General features: G+C 43.5%; 1 protein-coding gene across 2 annotated transcripts in view; it reads right to left on the reverse strand.

Annotated features, from left to right (window-relative positions):
• CDC14A (cell division cycle 14A) overlaps positions 1 to 24923 on the reverse strand; it is a 149370-nt gene that overhangs the window by 70258 nt on the left and 54189 nt on the right. For both annotated transcript variants that reach the window (XM_065409094.1, XM_065409093.1), the window contains exon 5: positions 18068 to 18147. In XM_065409094.1, the coding sequence (XP_065265166.1) occupies positions 18068 to 18147 (80 nt within the window). The remainder of the gene's footprint in view (positions 1 to 18067; positions 18148 to 24923) is intronic.

Raw genomic sequence — 24923 nt, forward strand, 5'->3', positions numbered from 1 at the left:
AGCCACTGATGGACCTATCCTTCATGAATTTATCTAGTTCTTTTTTGAACCCTGTTATGGTCTTGGCCTTCACAACATCCTCTGGCAAGGAGTTCCACAAGTTGACTGTGCATTGTGTGAAGAAATGCTTCCTTTTACTGTTTTAAACCTGCTGTCTATTAATTTCATTTGGTGTTATGAGAAGTAGTAAACAACACTTCCTTATCTACTTTCTCTACACCAGTCATGATTTTATAGACCTCAATCAAATCTCCCCTTAGCCCTGTCTTTTCCAAGCTGAAGAGTCCCAGTCTTATTAATCTCTCCTCATACGGAAGCTGTGCCATACCGCTAATCATTTTTTTTGGCCCCTTTCTGAACCTTTTCCAATTCCAATATATCTTTTTTGAGATGGGGCGACCACATCTGCACACAGTATTCAAGATGTGGGTGTACCATGGATTTATAGAGAGGCAACATGATATTTTCCGTCCTATTTTCTAACCCCTTCTTAATTATTCCCAGCATTCTGTTCGCTTTTTTGACTGCCGCTGCACATTGAGTGGATGTTTTCAGAGAACTATCCAGTGGTAACAGCTAATTTAGACCCCATCGTTTTATATGTAAACATTTTAACTGACACTTCCTCATCAATTATTGGGAGTGGACAACATCCACCCTGACTAAATTGGCCTTCAACATTGGTTCTCCACTTGTAAGGTAACTCACTTCTCTTCATGTACCAATATATATTTATGCCTGTATCTGTAATTTTCACTCCATGCATCTGAAGTGGTGGGTTTTTTAACCCACAAAAGCTTACGCACAAATAAATCTGTTAGTCTTTAAGGTGCCACCAGACTCATTGTTTTTGTGGATACAGACTAACACGGCTACCCCCTGATACTTGCATTTGTCATTATTGAATTTCATCCTATTTACTTCAGACCATTTCTCCAGTTTGTCCAGATCATTTTGAATTATAATTCTATCCTCTAAAGCACTTGCAACCCCTCCCACCTTGGTATCGTCTGCAAATTTTATAAGTGTACTCTCTATACCATTATCTAAATCATTGATGAAGATATTGACCAGAACTGATCCCTGCGGGCTCCCACTCGTTATGCCCTTCCAGCATGACTGTGAACCACTGATAACTATTCTCTGGGAATGGTTTTCCAACCAGTTATGCACCCACCTTATAGTAGCTCCATCTAGGTTGCATTTCCCTAGTTTGTGTACTAGTCTCTGCTTGAGACAGAATAACTGACTAGAAAGACCTCTGGTCTGTCTTATCTGGTAAGGCAATTCCTATGGTCCTAATTAAGCCAGATGTGTCAGAAAATACAGAACAAAAACAGTTAAAGCAAGCCTTGATTGCACATCATAATATAGTGTAGCTTCCCTTTTTAGCTGGCTACTATTTTATATATACACATTTTCATGTTTTAAGAGAAGAAGAATATGTATTCTGACCAGAAGGAAATATATTTAGTTGCAAATATAATGGCATGTGTTATCTTTGGGGAAAAGTTTACTAAAGAAAAGTAAAAATGACAGACTGCTTTGTGCTGCATTTCAAGTGAGTTACTTTTTATGTTTAACTTCATATTTATCACTAGATTATAAAAAGCATGTTTATTTGAAATAAGTTTTAGCATGGAAAAAACTGAATTTGAATAATTTCATTGTTACATTAAAAATATTTAATTATAACAATCATTTAAAAATTTTAAGCTTTCAAGTTTTCTCGATAAAAATCAAAATATCTCTCGATAAGCTTCAAAATACACAGAAAATAATGAATTCTGTTATATAAAAGGAGATACAATTTTGATGGGGCTAAAATGCATAAAAAAGTAGTTTGGAGAAGATAAACACAAGTGTATTTTAGTATTATGTCTGTTGAGAGACAGAATGAGTAGGAACATACATATGGATATATCAAGAAAAAATCCCTGAAGAGCAGCGGTAACGGAAAATGTATTATACATGGAGAAGGTAATGAAGCGGCAAAGCTATGAGAAAAGGACAAAGTGTTTTTGTAAAGCGTTTACAGAACTATGTAATGAGTGGTGGTGATTAGACTTGTTTTGTATGAGTTATTATACTACAAATTGTGCACACGACTTTTTTAATTTTACTTTTATTCCAAAACATTCAGTTACAAATAGCATATAATTCTGGCTGTATTAGTATGTATACAATAACCAACTATTCCTCCAGCTGATAAGCCATCAGATACTGTGGCAGAGGCACTGAATTAATGCTTTATTTTTAAGAATCCATTGTGCATGAAGGAAGTGTCATGACAGCTGATTTAGCTAACTGTAGAAACCCAAATAATTTGCCTGTTACATTTTAATGCCTCGATGAATATAAAAATTTGCTTTATCTCATTACTTATGTCAGCTCACATAAAAGTCAATAGCTCTTGTATATTTGTAGATGAAATGCATGCAGTAATGAAATGTGACAACTGAGCAAGTTTAACGAAGTTACTTTTCTTCGTTTCATTTTACAAAACTTATTATCCTATCAACATAAGCAAAAACATATTTTCAAACAATAGTTGCATGAGGGTAGATTTTCATTAACTACAACTAAAGCACCATGCTCAATCTAAAGATTCAATTCCTAAACAAAGTCATAAGAGAGTGTTCACTGGAATAAAATGTTTAATTACTCACAGCATTTCTTCAGCCTGACAATGAAATGGTGAGAGAAAAAGAGAACAGGAGAAAACTAGGATCAAAGATCAAAATGGAGAGAGCAAAACTAATAGCCACCATGCATCTCATACCTGTGACAGGGGAGGAACACCAAGCAATCCTGTCAGAAAACAGGAATTGGAATATTTCCTGTTTTTCATACACACAATAAGGGGAGATATAAATTATCTGCCTTCTTAACAACCCAGACAAGCAGAGGCAGCAGTGAAAAGTATGAACTCTGGAGAGCTACCTGTACTATGGATAGATAAAAAAAATCATGAAGCCACCTCCCTATTAACTAAATAACCACACACTGTCAATTATTTCTATTAAATGCTATTAGAAGATGCATTTTAATATACATAATGAGTATAGCTCTGTACAGGGATAACTGCTGTCTCTGTGTTTCAATTTTTATAGAAATAAAAAAATTGTCCATTTGGAACTTGGAAATCTTTTATTTGAAACCATCAATTTATTTAGACAAATTGACAAATGAAAGGAATGGCTTAATGGTCTAAATCACAGGATGAAAGTAACCAGCTTCCCTGGAACATGAATTTCAGATCCCAACAGGGTCAACCCATCCTTCTCCTTTTGAGACAACTTAGGTAAGCTGAGTACCAAGCAACTCTGTGGGAATCTTCCAGACGTAATCTTAAAGACAGAAATCCTGAATGCTCTCATGGACTTTAAAGATTCTGAGGCAGTTTTCATGAAAAATGAAACTGGACAGTGCAACTTGAATGTCTATTTCTATCTAAAAATGTTCCATTGTTACAAGTAACAAGATGATTAATCGAAAGATTACAGAAAAAATATTTTCTCTATTGTTTCAGTTAGTTTACCTTGTATATTTGACCGTGTTTCTGTGTACCCGTATTGCTATACGGGTCAGAAACCTGGACCTTCTTACAGGCAAATTTGGAACAACTTGAGGCATTCCATATGCACTGTCAGCACCAAATCCTGAGCATAAAGTATTTTGACTTTGTGTGAAGAGTCATAATCTCACAAAGATTTCAGTCACTCGTATTCAAAAGCAGCACTGTATGCTCTTTGGCCATATTGCCTAGAAGGACAAAAACACCCCTGCACACAGTGCTCTGAAACGCTCCATTGATACATGAAGTGCATGCCCTCTGATCCTAGCTGGCACCACCCATGGGACCATCCCACAGATTTCTGGATGCACATGATTGAGCCAGATTTGGGAACTTCACTGCATGACGCCTGGTGCAGTGCTCTCAAGTCTGGTCACTCTGGCTGGTGCAGTGGTCCTTAGTAGACTGTGAATATTTGTTGATTTCTGTGTAGTCCGTTTTACTGTTTTGCTGATGTCCCACTGCACTTCCTGTCTCATGCACTAACGTAGTATCATTGCTGGTAAATACTGATCGGGGGAGCTAGCTTGTATGCTTTTCCCCTGGTTCTGCAAGAAGGCATTCACCAGTAACAGTAGCAGCAGAGATGAAAACTAAACAGAGAGGAAGGCATATGTATAGAAAGTATATAGGGAAAGAGCAGGCAGGCAAGTGGACAAATGAGAAGAAGGATAAGAGTATATCTCAAGTAGGTATCGTGGAATTACTCCTGGGCCCATTACAAATATCAGCAAGAAAGTAGAAAAACCTGTGTTCAAAATATTTTAAAAGAATTTTTTTAAAAGAAGTTTCAGGGCATGCTATTTAAAGATGTTTTGTCACAATTTAATTATTCAAAAATAAGTCAATTTTAAAAAAATGCAAGCTTTCCAGCATCTATTATTTTTGTTGGCTTTTTTTAGGCCATTATCTTGCAAACACTTAGTTTTATGCTTAACATAAAACTAAACACCCACAAACGTTTTCAGACTTAAGGCCTTATTTTTATTCTGATGGACCCAATAAAGATTGGGACTAGTTGTTAGTACAATGTATAGCCGGTGCTACCAGCCCTGCTTATTATTAAGGTTGCCTGACACTTTCCATTATAAGACCCTGTTTTCAGTTGCTTATAACTTTGCCAAACTTCAACTGTTTGGTCAGAAACTTTCCTTGCTGGGAGTTTTTTTTTTTTTTTAAACTTAAGTCAAAGTGGGTCAGCCATTTTTTGAGAACCAGGCTGTTGTTTTTCAGTATTAAAAAAAATGTTGGCAGCGTCTTCTTTGGAAAGCTCTACCTCCCCCCATGGTTTGAGCAAAGACTTGAAATTTGGAAAGGGTGACCTTTGTATCAGGGATGAGGGCTGGCTCCAGGGTTTTTGCCGCCACAAGCAGTCTTCGGCGGCAATTCGGTGGCTGGTCCTTCGCTCCGAGAGCGAGTGAAGGACCCGCCGCCGAATTACCGCCGAAGAGCTGGACTTGCCGCCCCTCTCCGTTGGCCGCCCCAAGCAGCTGCTTGCTGGGCTGGTGCCTGATGCCGGTCCTGTCAGGGATGTGCCTTTTGCTGCGCCATTGAGAATCTGTCCAAATTTGGTCAAGTTATAAGCCTTTGAATAATTGCTATTCACACATGCTCAGTAGACTTATTTCACTTTTAGCAGCTAAAATGTTAGAAGATTCTGCCCTAAGTAAGCATGCTCAAGCCTCTCACTGCTTGTAGTGCTGAGCAGACTGCACATGTGCTATCCTCAGAGTAACTGAGAATGCTGCACCTCAGGCCTACAGGCAGGGCCGGCTCTGGCTTTTTTGCCGCCCCAGGCAAAAAAGCCTCCTGCCGCCCCCCAGCGGGGAGCACGGCAGGGGAGGGCGCCGAGCCGGCCGGCCGGAGCGCCGCGGGGAGGGCAGCGAGTCCGGCCGGGGCCCCGCTCTCCCCGACCGGCTGGAGCGCCGGGAGGAGGGCAGAGAGCCCAACCGCGGCCCCGCTCACCCCAACCGGCTGGAGCGCCGGGAGGAGGGCAGAGAGCCCGGCTGCAGCCCTGCTCTTCCCGGCCGGCTGGAGCGCCGGGAGGAGGGCGGCGAGCCCAACCGCGGCCCAGCTCTCCCCAACCGGCCGGAGTGCCGGGAGGAGGGCAGAGAGCCCGGCCGCGGCCCCGCTCTCCCCGGCCGGCCGGAGCACCGGGGGGAGGGCGGCGAGCCCGGCCGGGGCCCCGCTCTCCCCAACCGGCCGTAGCGCTGGGAGGAGGGCGGAGAGCCCGGCCGGGGCCCCGCTCTCCCCGACCGGCCGGAGCGCCGGGGGGAGGGCGGAGATCCCGGTCGGGGCCTCGCTCTCCCCGACCGGACGGAGCGCCGGGGGAGGGCGGCGAGCCCGGCCGGGGCTCCGCTCTCCCCGGGTGAGCGCCGCCCCCCTCCAGGTGCCGCCCCAAGCACATGCTTGGTAGGCTGGTGCCTGGAGCCGGCCCTGCCTACAGGGCCTAAGCTGGACTTTGCATGTAATGGCTGTTCCAGGGTAAAGTGGGGTTGAACACTGGAACTGAGAACAGGGAGCTGCTCTCTCGTGTGCTCTGTGTCCTTCCCCCCTTCTTGCTGGCACCCAGGCCACTGGCCATGAAAACTGGCCATATTGGTTTTATTGACTGACTAAAAAGGATAGTGGGGTTGTCAAGGCTGCTTCCCCACTCCGAACTTTAGGGTACAGATATGGGGGCCTGCATGAAAGCTTCTAAGCTTAACTACCAACTTAGATCTGGTCTGCTGCCACCACTCCCAATGTGCTAATTCCCTTCCCTGGGTAGCCTTGAGAGACTCTTCACCCGTTCCCTGGTGAATACAGATCCAAACCCCTTGGATCTTAAAACAAGGAGAAATTAACCATCCCCCCTCCTTTTTCCCACCAACTCCTGGTGGATCAAGATCCAACCCCCTTGGATCTAAAAACAAGGAAAAATCAATCAGGTTCTTAAAAAGAAGGCTTTTAATTAAAGAAAAAAGGTAACAATCATCTCTGTAAAATCAGGATGGGAAATAACTTTACAGGGTAATCAAACTTAAAGAACCCAGAGGACCCCCCTCTAGCCTTAGGTTCAAAGTTACAGCAAACAGAGGTAAACACCCTAGTAAAAGGTACATTTACAAGTTGAGAAAACAAAGATAAAACTAACACGCCTTGCCTGGCTGTTTACTTACAAGTTGAAATATGAGAGACTTGTTCAGAAAGATTTGGAGAGCCTGGATTGATGTCTGGTCCCTCGTAGTCCCAAGAGCGAACAACCACCAAAACAAAGAGCACAAAAAAAAGCCTTCCCCCCACCAAGATTTGAAAGTATCTTGTCCCCTTATTGGTCCTTTGGGTCAGGTGTCAGCCAGGTTACCTGAGCTTCTTAACCCTTTACAGGTAAAAGGATTTTGGAGTCTCTGGCCAGGAGGGATTTTATAGTATTGTACACAGGAGGGCTGTTACCCTTCCCTTTATAGTTATGACGGGGTAAAATGAGATTTTGTTCTAATAATTAGACTGAGTGGAATATGAGTTGTACATATGGCTTCCTTTTTGTTGCCTTGACACTTGATTACAGAAAAGTGTAGGGGTCTGCTATAATATTATGGGTCTTTTCAAGTTGCGTGACTCTTGTCTAGAATAGTAGATCATACTTAGTTTCAAGACTGGTTTTATTGGCACTTTGTTGCTGTGAAAGGGATACGCAGTGGTGCTATGGCTTGGTTAATAGTAAATCTCAGAGTCACTTATTCTAAATCTCCTGGGCTTGCCAGAACTTGCTGGCTTGTTGTACAAGTGATCAATCATTTTGAAAGAGATAAGAATTTCAAATACTAGGAAACTTCAGTCCATGAAGGTTTTTGAGTTTGTGAAGCTAATTTTAGTGGTAGAGCACATATTTTCCCTAAAAGAGCCCGAAAAATTCCTGTTTTCTGCACAATAGAAAAAATTCCACATTTTGTAAAATGTATTCCTTTGAGAGGTCAGGAAAACGTCAAGTAAAGTTTAAAACAGCAATTCAGTTTGTTTAATGACCTCTTCTCCACCCTCCCCCCCCCCCCCCCCCGGTGTACTGATGGACCCATCTTTCTAAAGATTCTCTTACCAGGTAAGTCTAATATCAGAGTATCTGAAATCAGAATTGGAACTTTAATGGTCACACATAGGCTGTGATGTTAGCATATCATTAGGATGAATGTGAAGTTGAGCTGAGAGGATTACAACAAAAATATATGGACAGATCTTAAAAAGGAGGTTCTGGTCAGAAATACCTGGCATTGCCTTACTTGATATTTCTGCTCTGTGCACCTTGAGACAAAAACAGATTTTACCGTTTATGTTTTTATAAATCCTGGCAGTCTCAATCATCTGTGAGACACTTGAGCTTAATTCTTTTCTAGCTTATTCATAATCAACAGAATTGTTAAATAAGTTCCAGTTTCACAATCATTAACTATAGTTACAACGTGCAAACCAGACAACACAATTTGAGCTGCTGCACGAGTTTGCAGGGCTCACATCTACACAAACGTTTTTACTTAGAAGATGTGCAAATTTGAACATGAGTTCATTGGAGGGCCATAAATATTCAATCTCACTGTTCCCTTTTTAGTCATTTTTAAAAAATAGAACTGCCCTTTAAATCTGGAATTTTCTGCATTTAGTTTTTGTTGGAGAGAGAAGTTTTGTTTGTAAGTGCTTGCAATCTAGTGGTTTAGAGCAAAGCTGCACTTATTCGCGTATTGTTTACATTTTTATTGGGCCTTTCATTCCTAGGCATCCCAAAGTACTTCACATATAATACACAGAGCATCACTGAAATGCAGTCATATCTGGAGTGCAGGGTAGACCCCAATAGTGCTACGTAGTGGAAACAGGAGAGGAAATTCAGGAATCTGGGGGGGAAACAGTTCTTGAAACGATCTACTCTTAAAAAGTAAGCCTTCTGCCTATCACAATGAGGTCCCAATCATTCAAGTTTATGCATGTACTTAGCTGTAAACAAGTAAGTAGTCCCACTGGCTTCAATGGTCTATTTACTTAATTAGTAAGAGCATGCATAACTATTTGCAGGCACAGAGCCTGTGTGTTTGAAACGTACAGCAGCTGTTTGAATTCCAGTTCTTCCTGTATTTCCTTTAGTCCAATTCATTAAATTCCATGTTAGGAATGAAGAAATATTGATATAACTTGACATCAGATCAATAAAATAATGAAATGGTAACAAGCAGATATTTGCTACTTAATTCTATGAATTTATACTATATTCTGTATTTTTGTTGCTTGTCAGGTAATTTATTGCTGGCAGCCCGAGAGAACTCTTCCAATCTCAAGTGGCCAACTTGCTGCAATATTGTACACATTTCCCTTTAAAAAAAAAAAAAAGTCATTACCAATTGCTATTTGATGCAGATCTGTAGTAACAGGTTTCAAAATATGAAAAATATTAATCTATATGTGAAGTATTAATGTGACAAACTATTAATGGAATCTGCATGGGACTTGCAAACAAACACAGTAATACAAACATCAGACCTCACAGATATTTATTCAGTATGCTTTACTCTCGTAGCACATTCAACTGAAAACAAGTCATCTTTCCTAAAAAAAACCCCATGGACTTCTGCATATTCTCTCCTACCTTACTGCTTTTGGAGAGTTTAGTTTTGCTTTTTGCATTTCAATTTTCCTCAGTGTTTAAGAAAAATCAAAAGATTTTCAGATGCAGTTACTGTAATACAAATATATTTGGCTTTTTTCTTGAATATAAACACATGCACATTTCCATTTAAGTAATTTCGCAAAAAGGATTTCCCTGCTGTTGTAAAGAAAATCTTAAACTTCAAGGTTACAGTAGGAAAAAGGATGTCTGAATGATACAATGGGTGTTCCTTTCGGGAGGAGGGGGGGAGAACAGTAAGAGTTTATGCACTTTCCTCAGTAGCAGACCTTCAGAAATTAGAGGGTTTGGATATGATGAAAATGAGTCAGCCAAGAAAAAAAAAACCATCTCAAATGGAGCAGTGATGACTATAAGCCTCTCTGAGCTACTGCTTTGTCTGCAAGTTTGCAACTATAAAAGTGTTTTTATATATCTGGTAAAGGGTACAGTGCTACTTTTCCACAATATTTTGCTGAAGCAGTCTTTAAATGAAATAACTGCTGAAGTTCTAAGCTGATCAGTTCTGACCTGATTTCAGGTCATTGAGCTAAATGAAACTAAATCAGTTTCTGAGTAAACATTTAGTGTCCCCTAAAGGAATCTGCCTATCCTGCAACTTCCAAACTATTTAAATAAAGAATATAGTCTTCTATACTCAAAAGACATTTAAAAGGTCATATTACCAGCTTCCCCTAACTAAAGAAACTATCTGCAGACGTGATTCAACAGTGATTCCTTAGATCATTACACTGAGAAATTCTGACATTTGAAGTCACTTGTACCAGGATAATCTCAATCATGAAACTATCATCATGTCAAACTATTTTTGTAGTGCAAGATTTGATTCAACAAGCACTGAACACCACTAAGATAACTCACAAAAAATGTATTTCCTTTCTTGGACTGACTTTTCCCCCTTGTTGAAAATACAGTAGGACCTCAGAGTTACGGACATCGTGAGAATGGATGTTGTTTGTAACTCAAATGTTCCGTAACTCTGAACAAGACGTTACGGACTTCAGCCGGGGGGGTTCCTGACCCTCCAGGCGCCAGGACTCCGAGTGGGGGGCTCTGGAGGGCTCAGGGCTTTAGACCTGGGGGGAGCGCTGGGGCTCGGGACTTCAGCCCCACAGCTCCACTCCTGCTTTCAGCCTCGCGGAGGGCAAGGTGCCTCATGCTTCAGCCCCACAGCTCCGTTCCCAGCTTCTGCCCTGCGGGGGGTGCCAGGGCTCCCCATGACTCCATTCCCAGTTTCAGTGGGGGAAGGGTGCACGTGCCGGGGCTTGGGGCTTTAGCCCCTCATGGGGGTGAAGTCGGGAATGGAGCCTCGAGCCCCAGCACTCCCCGTGAGTCTAAAGCCCTGAACCCTGGTGCTCCTGTGGGCCAGGAGCCCTGAGCCCCCCTCCCGTGCTCGGAGTCCACCCCCGTCCCCCCCGAACCTGCGGCTACAGCACCCCCACCCTTCTGTGGCTGAAGCCCTGAGGCAGTACAGTATTTGCTGGTTGGTTTTTTTTTTTTTTTTTGGTGTTGTCTCCGCTGCTGCCTGATTGATTACTTCAGGTTCCACATGGTGTCCGAGTTGACTGGTAAGTCCAAAGGTATGAACACCAGAGTTGTGAAGTTCTACTGTATCTCTTCCTGCACATACAAAGACAGTTCAGTTTGGTCCATGAGATTAAATGTGAATGGGAAAAACATGAGCCAAAAATCAAAGACTGACAAGCTGGTGGCACCCTTTCTGGGACTGACTTCTTTCCCAGCCCACCCCACCCGAGAGAAGTGTTCTTGGTATCTATAGGATGGCCTCTTCAGGATCTATTTTTTTATGTATAAATATTGCCCTTCCCTATATATATATATATATATATATTTTTTCAGTCCCAGTCTCTCCCACTCTGTTGATAGTCCGATCTTTGGTGTCCATTCCCTGCCCTCTCCCACTCCCCAGGCTCTCAATCCATCCCCATCTCCAGCTGCCAGTCCATTTGCCATGACCCCAACTTGCAGCTCCAATTTCCCTCTCTGCCTTAGCCTCTAATCAGCCCCTTTCCTCGCCCCCGCCCCCCCTTAGGCAGGTCTCTCTTGTCTCCTCTGCATCTGACCCAGCATTGCCAGTCCACACAGCTGAAGGCAGCAACTGAAGGGAAAATCCTGCTCAGCAAGGTGGAATCTTCAGGGAAATAAGCTGTGAAGCTCTAGCAAGTCTCTAGAGAGAATGTGCCTGCGATTTTTCAAAGGCTTATAACTGCCAAATATGGGTGGCCTTTCACAGTAACAACAGAAAGCAGCACATCCCTGATATAAAGCTCAAGTCCCTGCTGCAAAGCATGAAGTTATTAGAGCTTCTCAAAGAAAAGATCACCAGAACTTTTTAACATGGGCAAAGCAATGTGCTTTCCCTAAAGCCTTTTTATTGGAAACACCTCAATCATGTCAGAGACTGACACTCAGCATGGAAAATTTCAGCCCACATGGTTAAACTTCAGCAAAGTTATAAGTAACTGAAAACAGGGTATTATGTTTACCCAACACTTCATGCTTTATAATAGGAAGCCCTGCCTATAGTACACATTAGGCACCCCATAGTTGAAATAATGTGTAGAGCAATTATATCTGATCTACTAAGGAGGTCATCATATAGATACCCAGAGGCATCTTGAATGAAGTGAACTAGAGGAGCTGTTTGTCCCTTAAGGGAAGCTATCAAGTTACTACAGTTTCCATTCTGGATCATATCTCTTGTCCACTCGGACATCTGGGATGTAGTAAGCATAAGGAAACTTATTAAGGCATAAGAAAGAATGAATTAAAAAGACGATTCCACAGCCCTAAATTTAGTAATACTTCTATTTTAGGATCACGGCTTGGAGAAACTTCATGCCAAAGATATTTCTGCAGAGGAATGCAGTTCAAGTCGGTAGTGCTTTATCAAATTGTCAGTTGATGACCAAGTGGTAGATGCACAGATTTTCTCTGGGGTAACTGACAGTCTGCCTGCGCAGAAGGTCACAAATGTATTGAGTTGCCTCTGATCCCTTCTGAAATCAGTTTACGTATAACTGGATATACTTCAATGATAGCTGATGAATTTGATTTACCTAGGGATGCTAGCTGTGGATGCTTTCAGGCCCAGCGGGAAGGAAATGAATATAGAGAGATGTTTTCTTGAATTGATTGGTTCTACAACAGTATTTTTTACTGACTCTCTCAAAGCGGACATGTGCCATGCTTTTCCCTTTGGCGCTGCAGTTTTGAAGAAGAAAGAATGATTTCTTGTGAGTTTAATCTTGGTTACAAATGACTTTGTGATCAAAGAACTACTTTGTCTTCATGGATGGTATTCTAAGGCTTGTGTCTTCTAAGAGCAGAGATTTTTGAGACTCTTCTTGCCAAAACTATTGTGACCAGGAAGGATGTCTTCTTGTAAAATAAAATAAATAAATAAAATAAATTTAAAAACGGAGAATTAAATGCCATTAGTTCAAATGGATGGGTTACAAGAATTCGTAGCATTGTGGACAGACCTCAACAGAAAAATATGCCTTTTGGTTTGGATAGGATGAGCTACCCCAAGGAATCTTGATACTACATATGATCCACTAGAGACCTGAAGTTTGGAAGAGATGTAGAAGAGCAGAAGGTTCTATGAAAATAACTATGCCACACATTAGCTCCCAGACCCAATTGTCTGAAGTTGATTAGAACCAGATACATTTCAGAAGTGGGATAACCTTCTCCCCAACAGCCTATTTCTGTACAGAGGCAGGCACTGCTGAACTCATTTTGATTATTTGGACTGGAAAAAAAAGTGTTGGTCCCATTCCTGGATGTGGACTTCCCCTTAGTATTCTGAATCAAGGTCTTACCCACTGGATAAGAGTAGTATTTTTTTCTGTAGTTAGGAATGAAATGAGCTTCTATCTTTACAGCAGGGTCTTATAGTTTCTTGTATTTTCCTGAGTGAGCACTTTCATTTGTTTCTCAGCCACTACCTTATCCGATTTGTCCTAGAGCAGAATTCTGTGAACCTGAAATTACAGAGGATTTGCTTTGGATAATTATCTGCTGTCCAGGGCTTAAGACAGAGTTGGCTCCATGGTTCTTACTGCCAGCCTCACAGAAGCCATCCGTTACAAACACTACTAAAAATCCCTAGCTTCTGTAAGTTAAGTTCATTATGGGTCTTGAGAATCATCAGTTTTTAGGACGTTTCTGTCTGCAGAGTTTTTGGTTTGAATGGATGGGTCACAAAGGTTTCTTTTTGCAGAGGTTACCATATCTCTGCCACTACTGCATCGACTTGGGGACTATGATGACAGTCCAGGTTCCAGGATGCTCTAGAATTTCAACGCCTGATAATTAAACCTCTTTCCTTTGTCAGGAGTTTCCCACTTCTCCCTAATGACTTCTTCAAAAGGAGGAATGCAAGGGAATTGCAACTTATTTTATAGTTTTGCAAAGGAGATATTTATCCTTAGATTTAGCTTGCTCATTCTCTCTCTCAGGTTGGATATCAGTGGTAGGCACCACCTTTCTCCATATGGATTCAAACCAAATCCATACACCACACACACGAGAGAATTTTTTTTAAAAAAATAAGAAATTGGATATTTAAATTTAAAAATCAGACTTTTAAAATATTTTTCTTTTTAAAAATAAACAAATTTAGAATAAAATTTGAAATCAGAACAACTTATGTTAAGGCATAAACTATTGAAATAATTTGCTGCTGCTCAAGTTTAAAAGAAAATTCAACCACTGAATTGGTGGAAATCACTGGCTAAGACTTGGCTTCAGACGTTGCAAAAGTGCTAAACCATCTTTTCACAGAATCAGCCTCTTCTGCAGGTGAAAAGCGAATATTTTCTTTATTTCTGTTTAATCAACTAGTTCATTCATTTGCTGAGAAGCGAATTGGGAATTGGAAAAGCAGAAAAGCTTGTTTTCCTCTACCAAACTATGAATAAAAACAAGGTGTGAGAGGATAAAGTTTACTAGTTCTAAAAACTTGAAGGACATGGTAACCAGAATGAATCAGTTCAATTTCACTAACTACAGATATTTCCTTTGTTTAATAAATCAGTTAGTTTTAAATGCAAAACATGTACCTTGCATATTTAGTTTTATTTAACTAATAAAAAACATATTAAAATTGTTTGTGCATTTTAACTGAATTCCAGTTTACATCCAAATGCAGCTTAAAGAAATAACATGTAAAAAAAAAATCTTGTACATAAATATGTCATTTCAGACAAATGTAAAAATTAAGAATCTGAATAAATGCAAGTTAAGGCATATAATTGCTTAAATAAATGAATATCAATATAGTGTATCTTCCTGGTTAGCAAAAAGAAATACCAAGTTTAGTGTAAAGGCTATATTCAGTAGTTGTAAGTCAAGATATTTTAATAGTTATACCAATCAATGAAAATGAACCTTTCTTTAGGAAAGTACCGTATATACTCGTTCATAAGCCGAATTTTTTTAGTAAAAAAGGGAAGCACCAGAGAAGGGGGTCGGCTTATGAATGGGTATAGAGAGGGAGAGGTGGGACACAGCCCCTCCCCCCAACAGAGGGAGCAAGGAGAGGCAGCACAGCCAGCAGAGCCAGAAGGGAAGAGGCGGGTCCAGAGTCTCTCCGCTTCTGGCCACGGTGCTCTCCCCCCAGCCTACGAAGCAACTGCAGCTCTGGGGCTGACAGGCTGTAGCCGTGCCGCTCGGCCCCGCCCCCCCAGAGCAGGCTGTGGCCGCGCCGCCCGGCCCGCCAGAGCACGTTGCAGACGTGCTGCCCAGCCCAGCCCACTGGAACATGCTGTGGTCACACCGCCCGGTCTGGCCCGCCGGAGCAGGCTGCAGCCACGCTGCCCAGCCTACCGGAGCAGCTCCAGCCAGGCCAGAAACATCCTCCCCTGGCCCTTCCCAGATAAGGTGGGAAGGAATGGGATGGGGAGAGTGGGGGGGTCCTGGGCTAGGGGTGGGGTCATGTGGGAGGTGGTCACGGGGGTTACTCCCCTGACCCCCAGCTTCTCCCCTCCCAAAATATTTCCCCACCAGTTGCTGTCCCAGCCCATCAGGGTAAGCAACTGATGCGCCGGGACACTTTGTTTACTTAGGTTTACCTCCAAGCCTCCAAGCCTGCGGACGCTCGAGGTAAACAAACCATCTCGGCCCTCCGACGACCTGGGAGCCAAAGTTTGCTGACCCTGGAATTATAGGGTCGGCTTATGAATGGGTCATAAAATTTTTCTATTTTTACTTATCCATCTTGGGGAGGTTAGCTTATAAACGAATGGGCTTATGATCGAGTATATACAGTAACTAAAAAGTCAAAGTTTCCTGCTTGGTTACTTAAATCATAATACAGTAAGTCATTTGAAGTCACCTTGATTAAAAAGCAAAATCAATCCACTCTTATTCAAACATGCCTGGGGAAGAAATGTTCCTGCTTCTCCATCACAGGGTTTTCAAAATCCTGAAGCAGATAGTGCCCCTTCCTTGATGGTGGCATTAGAACTTATGGAAAGAGGACAATCTGGTGCAATTCTCGGCTTCCCCCCTCTTAGTATTTATTTTGTTTTTGTGAGGAGTGGGAGAGGTCATCATTTCAGTAGGACCACCCCCTTTTCTTGTCTGGTCTCCATTTTGGGTTATAGTCAGCATCTCTTCATCATCCAATATATAAGTGGAAAGGAAGTGAAGGGAAATATCCCTAAGAGAGCATAGGATCTCTCTCTCTCAGTAAGGAGACTCCAAGAATGCTTGATTCCTTGCCAAGTGATTCAGTTATCCACTTAAGAATCTGGGATGATCCTTGAGCTTTTTCTTTTCCAGGTGAAATGGAATGGGGATTCAGAGAATTTTTTTTAAATACTTCTCCCTCACTGATGTCCTTGATAGATGAAGGAGGTCTGGTTTTCTTAGTCACAAGAACCGAAAAGGACTGAACCACTCTCAAGTTGTTTCTAAGAAAGCTTTGGCTCGTGTGGGACAGGGTAGGCTGAGGTCTTAACAAATCCATGCTCTGAATCCTTTCCCTAGCAAAATAAGAGTCCATGGACTGGGAGCGATTGTGGCAGAGCACCCTTCTATGTCTCCTGAAGTTTGGCTTGCTCTGTGTCTTCTCCATGATGGGGGAAAGGAAAGGAAAAGGAGAGCATGAGCTCAGTGGGTGAGGCCATTTAAGAAACAAAGCTCCCCAAATTTCTGTCCCCTAAAGGATGAGAAAGGATTTTTACTTGTCACTCTCTCAAAATAAGCAATAAAGGCAGAAGAGCTGAATGCTGCCTTTTTTATACTACTAGAGGCAGAGAATGTATTGCAAGGACAGGAATGTGACCACACCTTAAAGCCTCAGAAACGGTATCTGCATCAACAGACGAGAGACACTACCCAACTCACAAACTAGAGGGGAAAGACCAGGAACCAGAAAAATGCACTAGTTGGGACACAGTTACTAAGACTAACTACAAACTAGTTCAACTGCTTTTTCAAAAACTCATACTTCGGTCCACACATTTTGCACTTTCGATCCTGTGGATTTTATGACCAAGCACTGGCATTTCAATATAAAAGGTACGTTTCTTTATTCAGGCCACCGAGTGCCTTTTTATTATTTTATAAACAGTGGCAGCTTAGCAGGATTTTGATGCCAGCAGCGTAGCCAACTTTGTATATTTTTGGCAGATGTCTAAACACAAGGTGTGAACAAAACAGCTCTCTTCTGATAAAGCTTTGATCACTGAACTGATGCCAAGTACTTTTAGCAACAAAGTCATCAGCAAGAGGTTTTTGTAGCCACAGTGGTCCTTAGAAAAGCCTGTTACATCCAGCTATTCTAGCTTTCACCCAACTGTTTGTCCAAGAGCCTGATTCAGGCAGACACCAGCAGAGGGATGACAGTTTGATACTCCTTCACTGAGCAGTTGCAGGAGCTAGCACAGCCCACAGCGTACACTAGGCAGTCCTCTGGGCTGCCCTAAATTCAGACCCTCTTTCAGCATCCTTTATTGTTTTTTGCAGGCACACATGTCTGCCCTGAAAATGCCTCCTACACTGCCATGGAAGAGGCAGAGAGGTCCCCTTGCACCAGGGCAATTCCCTATGGGAGGAGGTCTAAGGCTGCCCAATGGCCTCTTCGAGCCAGCAGGCACGTAAGCCTACCAGAGCTGCTATGGATTGTTGTGACCAGAAATGGGAGGGCAGGTGGTCCATGCAATACTACTGAAGTGTGGTCCACACTATAAAAATGTTTGAGAATCCTTGCTGTGTGTTATGTATACCCAAAGAAGAGATTAAAATCTCTTTAAATGCAAATTTCAATGCAAATTTACCTAAAATGCCTCAATCTAATTTATCCATAAAAAACGGAAAAAACACCCAGTCATTAACTCTGAGCCTCAAATGTCCCCTTTAAAATGGGGACAATATACACTTGTATAAAATTAACGTAATTCATAAGTCTAGCTATACAGGCCCCACTGGAAGAAACTGATTGAGATGGCTTCTGTTACTTGTAAAATTCAGTGTATGACATGGAAAAAAAATTATCAGCAAGTTATAATCTTTCTAATAAATTAATTTTGAGCTACAATGTTGTCAGCCTTAATTAGTGGCTGATCAGCAGTGATTTTCTCAGATGGAAATGTGTCTTAAACATGGCTCTCAATCCATATGGACTTATTCTATCTGGGAGCAAATGTTTTCTCCAAAAGTCAAAGAAGAATTTCTTGGGAAGTAATCATTTTATAACCGTAAGATTTTTACATCACACATTCATGACTTTGAAAATGCCTCAAGAAAATCAAGTTCTAAAGTAAAAAATTTTTGACCAAGTAATATTTCATTTGCAGACATACCTAAATGGAAGATATGGTGGATTAGATCCAGATAAAAGTGCTCTGTATGCTTCTTCTGGTGTTTTCTTTAAGTAAATTACCTGGAAAAAAAATGCAACCAGTCATTAGAAAACAGCCACTGGATTCAACCGCAAAGTAGTCATGGGGAAAAAAAATCATCAAATTGTACGATGTATTTCTTCTGACATTGTAATACAGTAATCTGTATTTGTCATTTTAATTAGCATGTAATTTATTCCCTCACCCATTATTATGACCTAATATATATAGACCTAATAGGATTTACCTAAACAGAAATTCGCTTCAACAAAAGTTACAAGTAAACAGAAATATTGTTTATAGATTATTGCAATCTAGAGGCACACCAAGGAAGACTCAATACAAAACTAAAATTAAAATCAATGATTAAACTATTCCTATGATTTAACCTCCGATTAGGACAATATCCACGAACAGATCTCCATTCAGTGATTGACCCATTTCTTTCCTATGCCTTCACCAGCATAGGTTATTGAACAGGATGCTCCCAACTTCACCAGTGCCTCACAGAAGAGATCTCAGATACTGGGACACTCTTCAAAAATGCAGTAGATGTCAAGTTGAATGCACTTGCACCCTGGGGGGGCTGAGAACCTGCAGACTCATAAAAGGTACAGATACAACCCAATAAAGACTGTCTAAATGCATTAGTAGAAATGGGAGCCCTGTCAGATCTATCCACGAATCATCTAGGAGATCTCCTAAGCCATTTATTGCTATCCAGGTAGAAAGCTAAGGCCTTTCTAATGCCCAGCATAGGGAAATAGGATTCCTGCTGGAACTATGAGTTTTTGGAAAAAATACTGGTAGATGGATAGATGATCAGGCGGCAGGTACAGGCGGGTCTGCAAACTCTGCCACTGCTGCTATGGGAGCCTCAGCTGAGGCTGGCTGGCCCTGGGGAACCTGCTCTGACTCCGTATCCACGTGAGGGGGCAGTGGGAGACTGTTGCCGATTGTCTGTCACCGATCGTCTGTCGGATGCCCCTGAAACTGACCTATGCCCCTGTAACGGGTGGGGAAATCCCCAGGGGTTCCAGAGTTGCTAGGGGGCCGGCCACTGGCCCTGGGGCCATGATGCCCCTGATGGGTGGCCCTGTCCCGCAGGTAGGGTCTCCTCCTCACTATTGGAGCCGGAGGAGGGGGAGACTTGTCTGGGGGACCAGGACGGTGCCGAGGCCACCTGTCTACCTCAATCCTGTCAGTTCTGGCTGCGGACCTCCATTGAGGACCTGTACAGGGCGATGGCTCTCGATGCCGCGATCCCAGTGACCAGCAGCAGCATTTGGCAGATCGGCGACAGTACCCCGATGATCTACGCCTTACGAGCGGTGCCGTTCCGTAGAGCAGGAGCAGAAACGGGAGCGAGAAGACCAACGTGTTGGAGACCGTCGATGCACCTGCGGTGAACCGTACTGGTGATCCGGCAACGGGGCTTCAGGGACTGGCGTCTTGACCCTCCGGAGCGGTGCTGCGAGCTGGGAGAGAGACTTGGGTGCTCCCGGCATCAGGGCTGTGGGGACTGGTGCCGTGGTGCAGTGGGTCTGCGCCAGACCGCTGGTAATGGACACCTAGAGCCCGAGGAACGCTGCCTGGAATCTGGGACTGACGCCGGGAACTCTGCAGGCAAGCCAGCCTGCATCCGGGGACTGGTGACACTGTTCAGGCGAGCGCTGACAGGGCACTCCCTGCAGCGAGGAGCGGTGTCGCACTGATGGGGACCATTGAAAGGGTCCCAAGGCAGGTTTATTCCTCAAACAGGGCACCTCCATGGCTGGCGTGGGCAGCACTGGCAGGGAGCATGGATGGCACTGCCAGGTGCCAAGTGCCTCTGCCACTCCCCAGGGTGGTGGGCGGGCGGGCCTTGGAGGGGAAAAGCTGCCCCACACGGGTCTTTGCTCGCCTCTAGCTCTCTCCTTCCCTTTACGGGACGTAGGAGACTGTCCCCTCCTGGCCCTTCTTTCTTGCTTTTTAGCCAGTACTGAGGCTGTGGTGCTAGGAGCAGAGTTTGATCTGGTCGTCTGAGGCCGGTGTGAGGGCCAACTCCATAAGGAGCGCTTGGAGACGAATGTTCTGCTCCATTTTGGTCTGCAGTCTGAAGCTCTTGCAGATGTGACACTTGTCGCTAACATGGGTTTTTCCTGAATACTTCAGGCAGCTTCTATGAGGATTCCTGACTGGCATAGGTTTCTTGCAACAGTCACAAGATTTGAAGCCTGGGGACCGGGGCATGCCCCGTCCCTACGCTAAGTCCTGTTTGGGACTAACAAACTATCGCTAACTCTACACTAAGGGGACTATAAAACTATCAAAGTTTTTAACAACTATATAAAAAAAGTTCACAACTAGCCACAATTGAGAGGAGTGAGCCTGCTGAGGCAAAGAGACATTCCAGCACAGTCACTGGCGGTAAGAAGGAACTGAGGTATGTGGGGAGGAGGGGAGGGCGGCACCTCTTACACCATATGCATGCCACTCCAGAGGGCACCAGAGCTGGTCCCCTACAGATACCACTATGGGAAAAACTTCCAGCACCGGTGCATAGGGCGAGCATACACACCTACAATGGAATGGACATGATCAAGCAGTTGAAGAAAATGAGCATTTCTGAGAGATGTGGGACTCCCCCAGAAAATGGACACACTTGGAGTGTCCGTCACTCGCCAGTATAGCCTCCTGGCAAGAGAGGCAGCACTGAAACCTGGTGAACCAGGCATACCCTGCCAGAAGAGAACAAAGCTCCCGAGGGAAAAGAGAGGGAAGACAGTTCTCTCACCTCATATAAACTCTAACAACCCTAAGCCAACTAACTTTGACAGAAAACGAGATCAAGAGAAAAGTAGAGTATGCTTTTGGCAGATACACCTGTATTCTGTCTTGGGCCAAGGCAGCAGAGAAGGAACGGAGGATGGTTCGCCTACACATCCCAATAAAGCAGGGGTGGGCAAACTATGGCCGGCGAACTCGCGCTAGGGAGCGGGGTCTGGGGCTTGCCCTGCTCCAGCCAGGGCGCGGGGTCGGAGGCAACATCCCGTGGCTCCCAGAAACTGCAGCAAGGCCCTGCTCCAGGGCTCCAGCCGGGGCGCGGGGTCAGGGGCTGCACCATGGCCCCTCTCTGGCTCCTACACGCTCCAATGGCTCCCTCCAGTGCTCCAATGGGAGCTGCAGCGGGGGTGCCTGTGGACGGGGCAGCATGCAGAGCCGCCTGACCATACCTCTGCCTAGGAGCCGGGGAAGGGACATGCGGCTGCTTCCGTGAGCCGCTTGAGGTAAGTGCTGCTCAGAGCCTGCACCCGAGCCTCTCTTCATGCCCCAACTCCCCGCCGCAGCCCTGATCCCCCCTCCTGCCCTCCAAGCCCCTTGATCCTAGCCCAGAGCACCCTCTTGCACCCCAAACCTCTCATCCCCAGCCCCACCCCAGAGCCAACACCTCCAGCCAGAGCCTGCACCCCTTGCCGCACCCCAACCCCTTGCCCCAGCCCGGAGCCCCCTCCCGCACCCTGAACTCCTCATTTCTGGCCCCATCGCCAAGAGCCCGCATCCCCAACCCAACCCCAATTTTGTGAGCATTCATGGCCCTCCATACAATTTCTATTCCCAGATGTGGCCCTCAGGCCACAAAGTTTGCCCACCCCTGCTATATAGCCTTGGTGTCTGCCATGGGGAGGTATGGGGTGTGTGTGTGGGGTGAATGGGCACTGCTAGCTAGAAATCTTTGATCCAAGGTGTGAGAGAAGCATGGGCATCTGAAGTGGAGCACACATAGGGACACTACTTGAAGAAAACCAACTTTTAGGAGTTTTACAGGTATACGGTTTGGTTATTTTTCCCCTTGACCACAACAGAAATGCATACTGCTGCTGCTTCAGAAAGGTTTGAAGATAATAAATACTGAGTGAATGCTATGTTTAAGATTGCAAAACAGTCTGGCTTTGACCTCGGTTTTCACTCTCCCAGCTTCCTAAATAATTATTTGTTTGATGGATAAAGCTTTCCATGCCTGGGACCTTGCACAGGAACATGCCAGATAATGACATGCTGGCCACAAACCAACTGTGAAGGAAATTCACAGCTGCATGTTCTAGAAGGTTTTCAGAGGGGAAAAGGAAATCAGTAAGGCAGACTTGCAAAACTCTGTTTGCCCAGGGTTTGTATGATAGAATCTATTATATCATCTTCCCCCGACCCACAATATCTACTTTATCAGTAGCTTCTGAACACATCTTTGCAGAGGCTGGTAAGTTTTCCTGAGAATTTTGCAAAGTAGCTTTAGTGCAATTTGGGGATATGCGTTGCTTGAAGCAGGAAAAATCCAGACCTACAGTTTGTGAGAGGAGTGAGGGACTGCTTGTTAGCCCCCACTTAGGAAGTAAACAGCACGTCAGGCTGTTGAGCTGACTGCTAAGATTAAGAGCAAGTTATTTCTCAAGGCTACAAAGTAGGACTAAGAAATCATTTATATTTTCAAGTTAGGGATGAGACCATTACAGTTCAACATAATGTTAGTATTGACAGATGTCTGACCATGCTTAGCAGTTAGTTATTATCCAATCACTTCACCATTGTGCAGTTCCTCCCCACCCTTCAGGGTGGTTATGACAGTACCTCCCATAAGGCTTTATGGAAATATGCTTAGAATGCGTTTTATGCTACATATGCCATGTAACATATCTCAAAGGTTATGACCTACTGAATGTATTAATCCTATTTGTATGCATGTATCATTTTTGTATTCGAAGTTATGAATGTTGGCTGTGTACTGACTTGATTTCTAAATAACCTTAGTAGAGCATTTGGTCAGTTCCTGGAGAAAGGAATGGTGAAATTAAGTACCTAATCAAGAAACAGTTAAAGGACAATGGATCTTGGAAGGCTCCAATCCACATAAGAGTCTACTTGAGGACACTCAAGGTAGTATGTAAACAATGGATGCTACCTGTAAAAACTGTGAGTCATGCATGGACATGTGACTTGCCCAGGTGACTCCTAAACTCCATCTTGGAGCAGGACTTTGCATACGAGTGAGGAGGGGGTCTCTACCCACAAGAGAAAGTCTATTTAAACCCCTGGGAGACCCCTCCATTTTGTCTTCAGCTGGCTAAAGAGGGAGCCTCTCCACTCCCCCAGGATACTTGAATGAATTTTAGTTTCCAAATGTACATTGGCCAAACCGGACAGTCCCTCCGCAAAAGAATAAATGGACACAAATCGGACATCAGGAATGGTAACATACAAAAGCCAGTAAGTGAACACTTCAATCTCCCTGGTCATTCTATTACAGATTTAAAAGTCACTATCATTGAACAAAAACACTTCAGATACAGACTTCAAAGAGAAACAGCAGAACTAAAATTCATTTGCAAATTGAACACCATTAATTTGGGCTTGAATAGGGACTGGGAGTGGCTGGCTCATTACAGAAGCAGCTTTTCCTCTCCTGGAATTGACACCTCCTCATCTATTATTGGGAGTGGACTACATCCACCCTGATTGAATTGGCCCTGTCAACACAGGTTCTCCACTTGCGAAGTAACTCCCTGCTCTCCATGTGTCAGTATATAATGCCTGCATCTGTAACTTTCACTCTATGCATCTGAAGAAGTGAGGTTTTTACCCACGAAAGCTTATGCCCAAATAAATCTGTTAGTCTTTAAGGTGCCACCAGACTCCTTGTTGTTTTTGTTCTGTCTGTTACTATTTGGAACTACTTAAATCCTACTTTCTGTATTTAATAAAATCACTTTTTACTTATTAATACCTGGGGGGGGAGCAAACAACTGTGCATATCTCTCTATCAGTGTTATAGAGGGCGAACAATTTATAAGTTTACCCTGTATAAGCTTTATACAGGGTAAAACGGATTTATTTGGGTTTAGACCCCATTGGGAGTTGGGCATCTGAGTGTTAAAGACAGGAACACTTCTGTTAGCTGCTTTCAGGTAAACCTGCAGTTTTGGGGCAAGTAATTCAGACAACTGGGTCTTTGTTGGAGCAGATGGGTGTGTCTGGCTCAGCAAGACAGGATGCTGGAGACCTGAGCTGGCAGAGAAAACATGGGTAGAAGTAGTATTGGCACATCGGGTGGCAGCTCCCAAGAGGGTTTCTGTGATCCAAGCCATCACAGTGGTTACTTTATTTTTATTTAAATTTAGGGCAACTCATGTAAATTAGTTTTTTTTGTACCGAGCCAGTGCAAAAAAATAATTACCACTGGAATCCCAATCCTAGAATTTAATCCAGTGTTGGTCAGGTCTCATTTTACACTTAATAATCTAGCATGAGGACAGAAATAAAAGCCTCTCAATTAACTGTACAGAACATGTCATGTGTTAGGCTACATGAGTTTATCAGAAACAATAAACCTTTTGTGATCAGTATAAGTATGGGCAGGAGTTTCCCCCTGAAACAGTAGCACATTCAATTTTAGGCACTTTCATCATAAGAGAATCCTACAAGCAAGTTTGGCATTGCTAATTACACTGTATTACCTTACTGGAGCAGATAATCAGGTTCCTGCAAGTCAGGAATTGGGTTGCAGTTCTGCCTCAAAAAAATAATCTTTCTGAAACAAAATTTAAATAAATAGTATATTGGTGGTATGGGAAGGGGATAAGTCCCTTAGTTTCAGATGACATTTGTTAGCACATATTGGATTAGATGTGCATGTTGGTAACTATCAAACCCAGCAGGAGAGAGGAAAGTTCGCCCATCTGTTAATGCAGCCCCAGACATCCTGTCCACAGACAGCAGGATAACACAAGCTGTGGTTTCATTGTTAACCTTCATCACTGGCTCCATTCCCTGGAATCGGTAGTGT

This window comes from Emys orbicularis, chromosome 8 (genome assembly GCF_028017835.1).
Source record: "Emys orbicularis isolate rEmyOrb1 chromosome 8, rEmyOrb1.hap1, whole genome shotgun sequence".
NCBI lineage: Eukaryota > Metazoa > Chordata > Testudines > Emydidae > Emys > Emys orbicularis.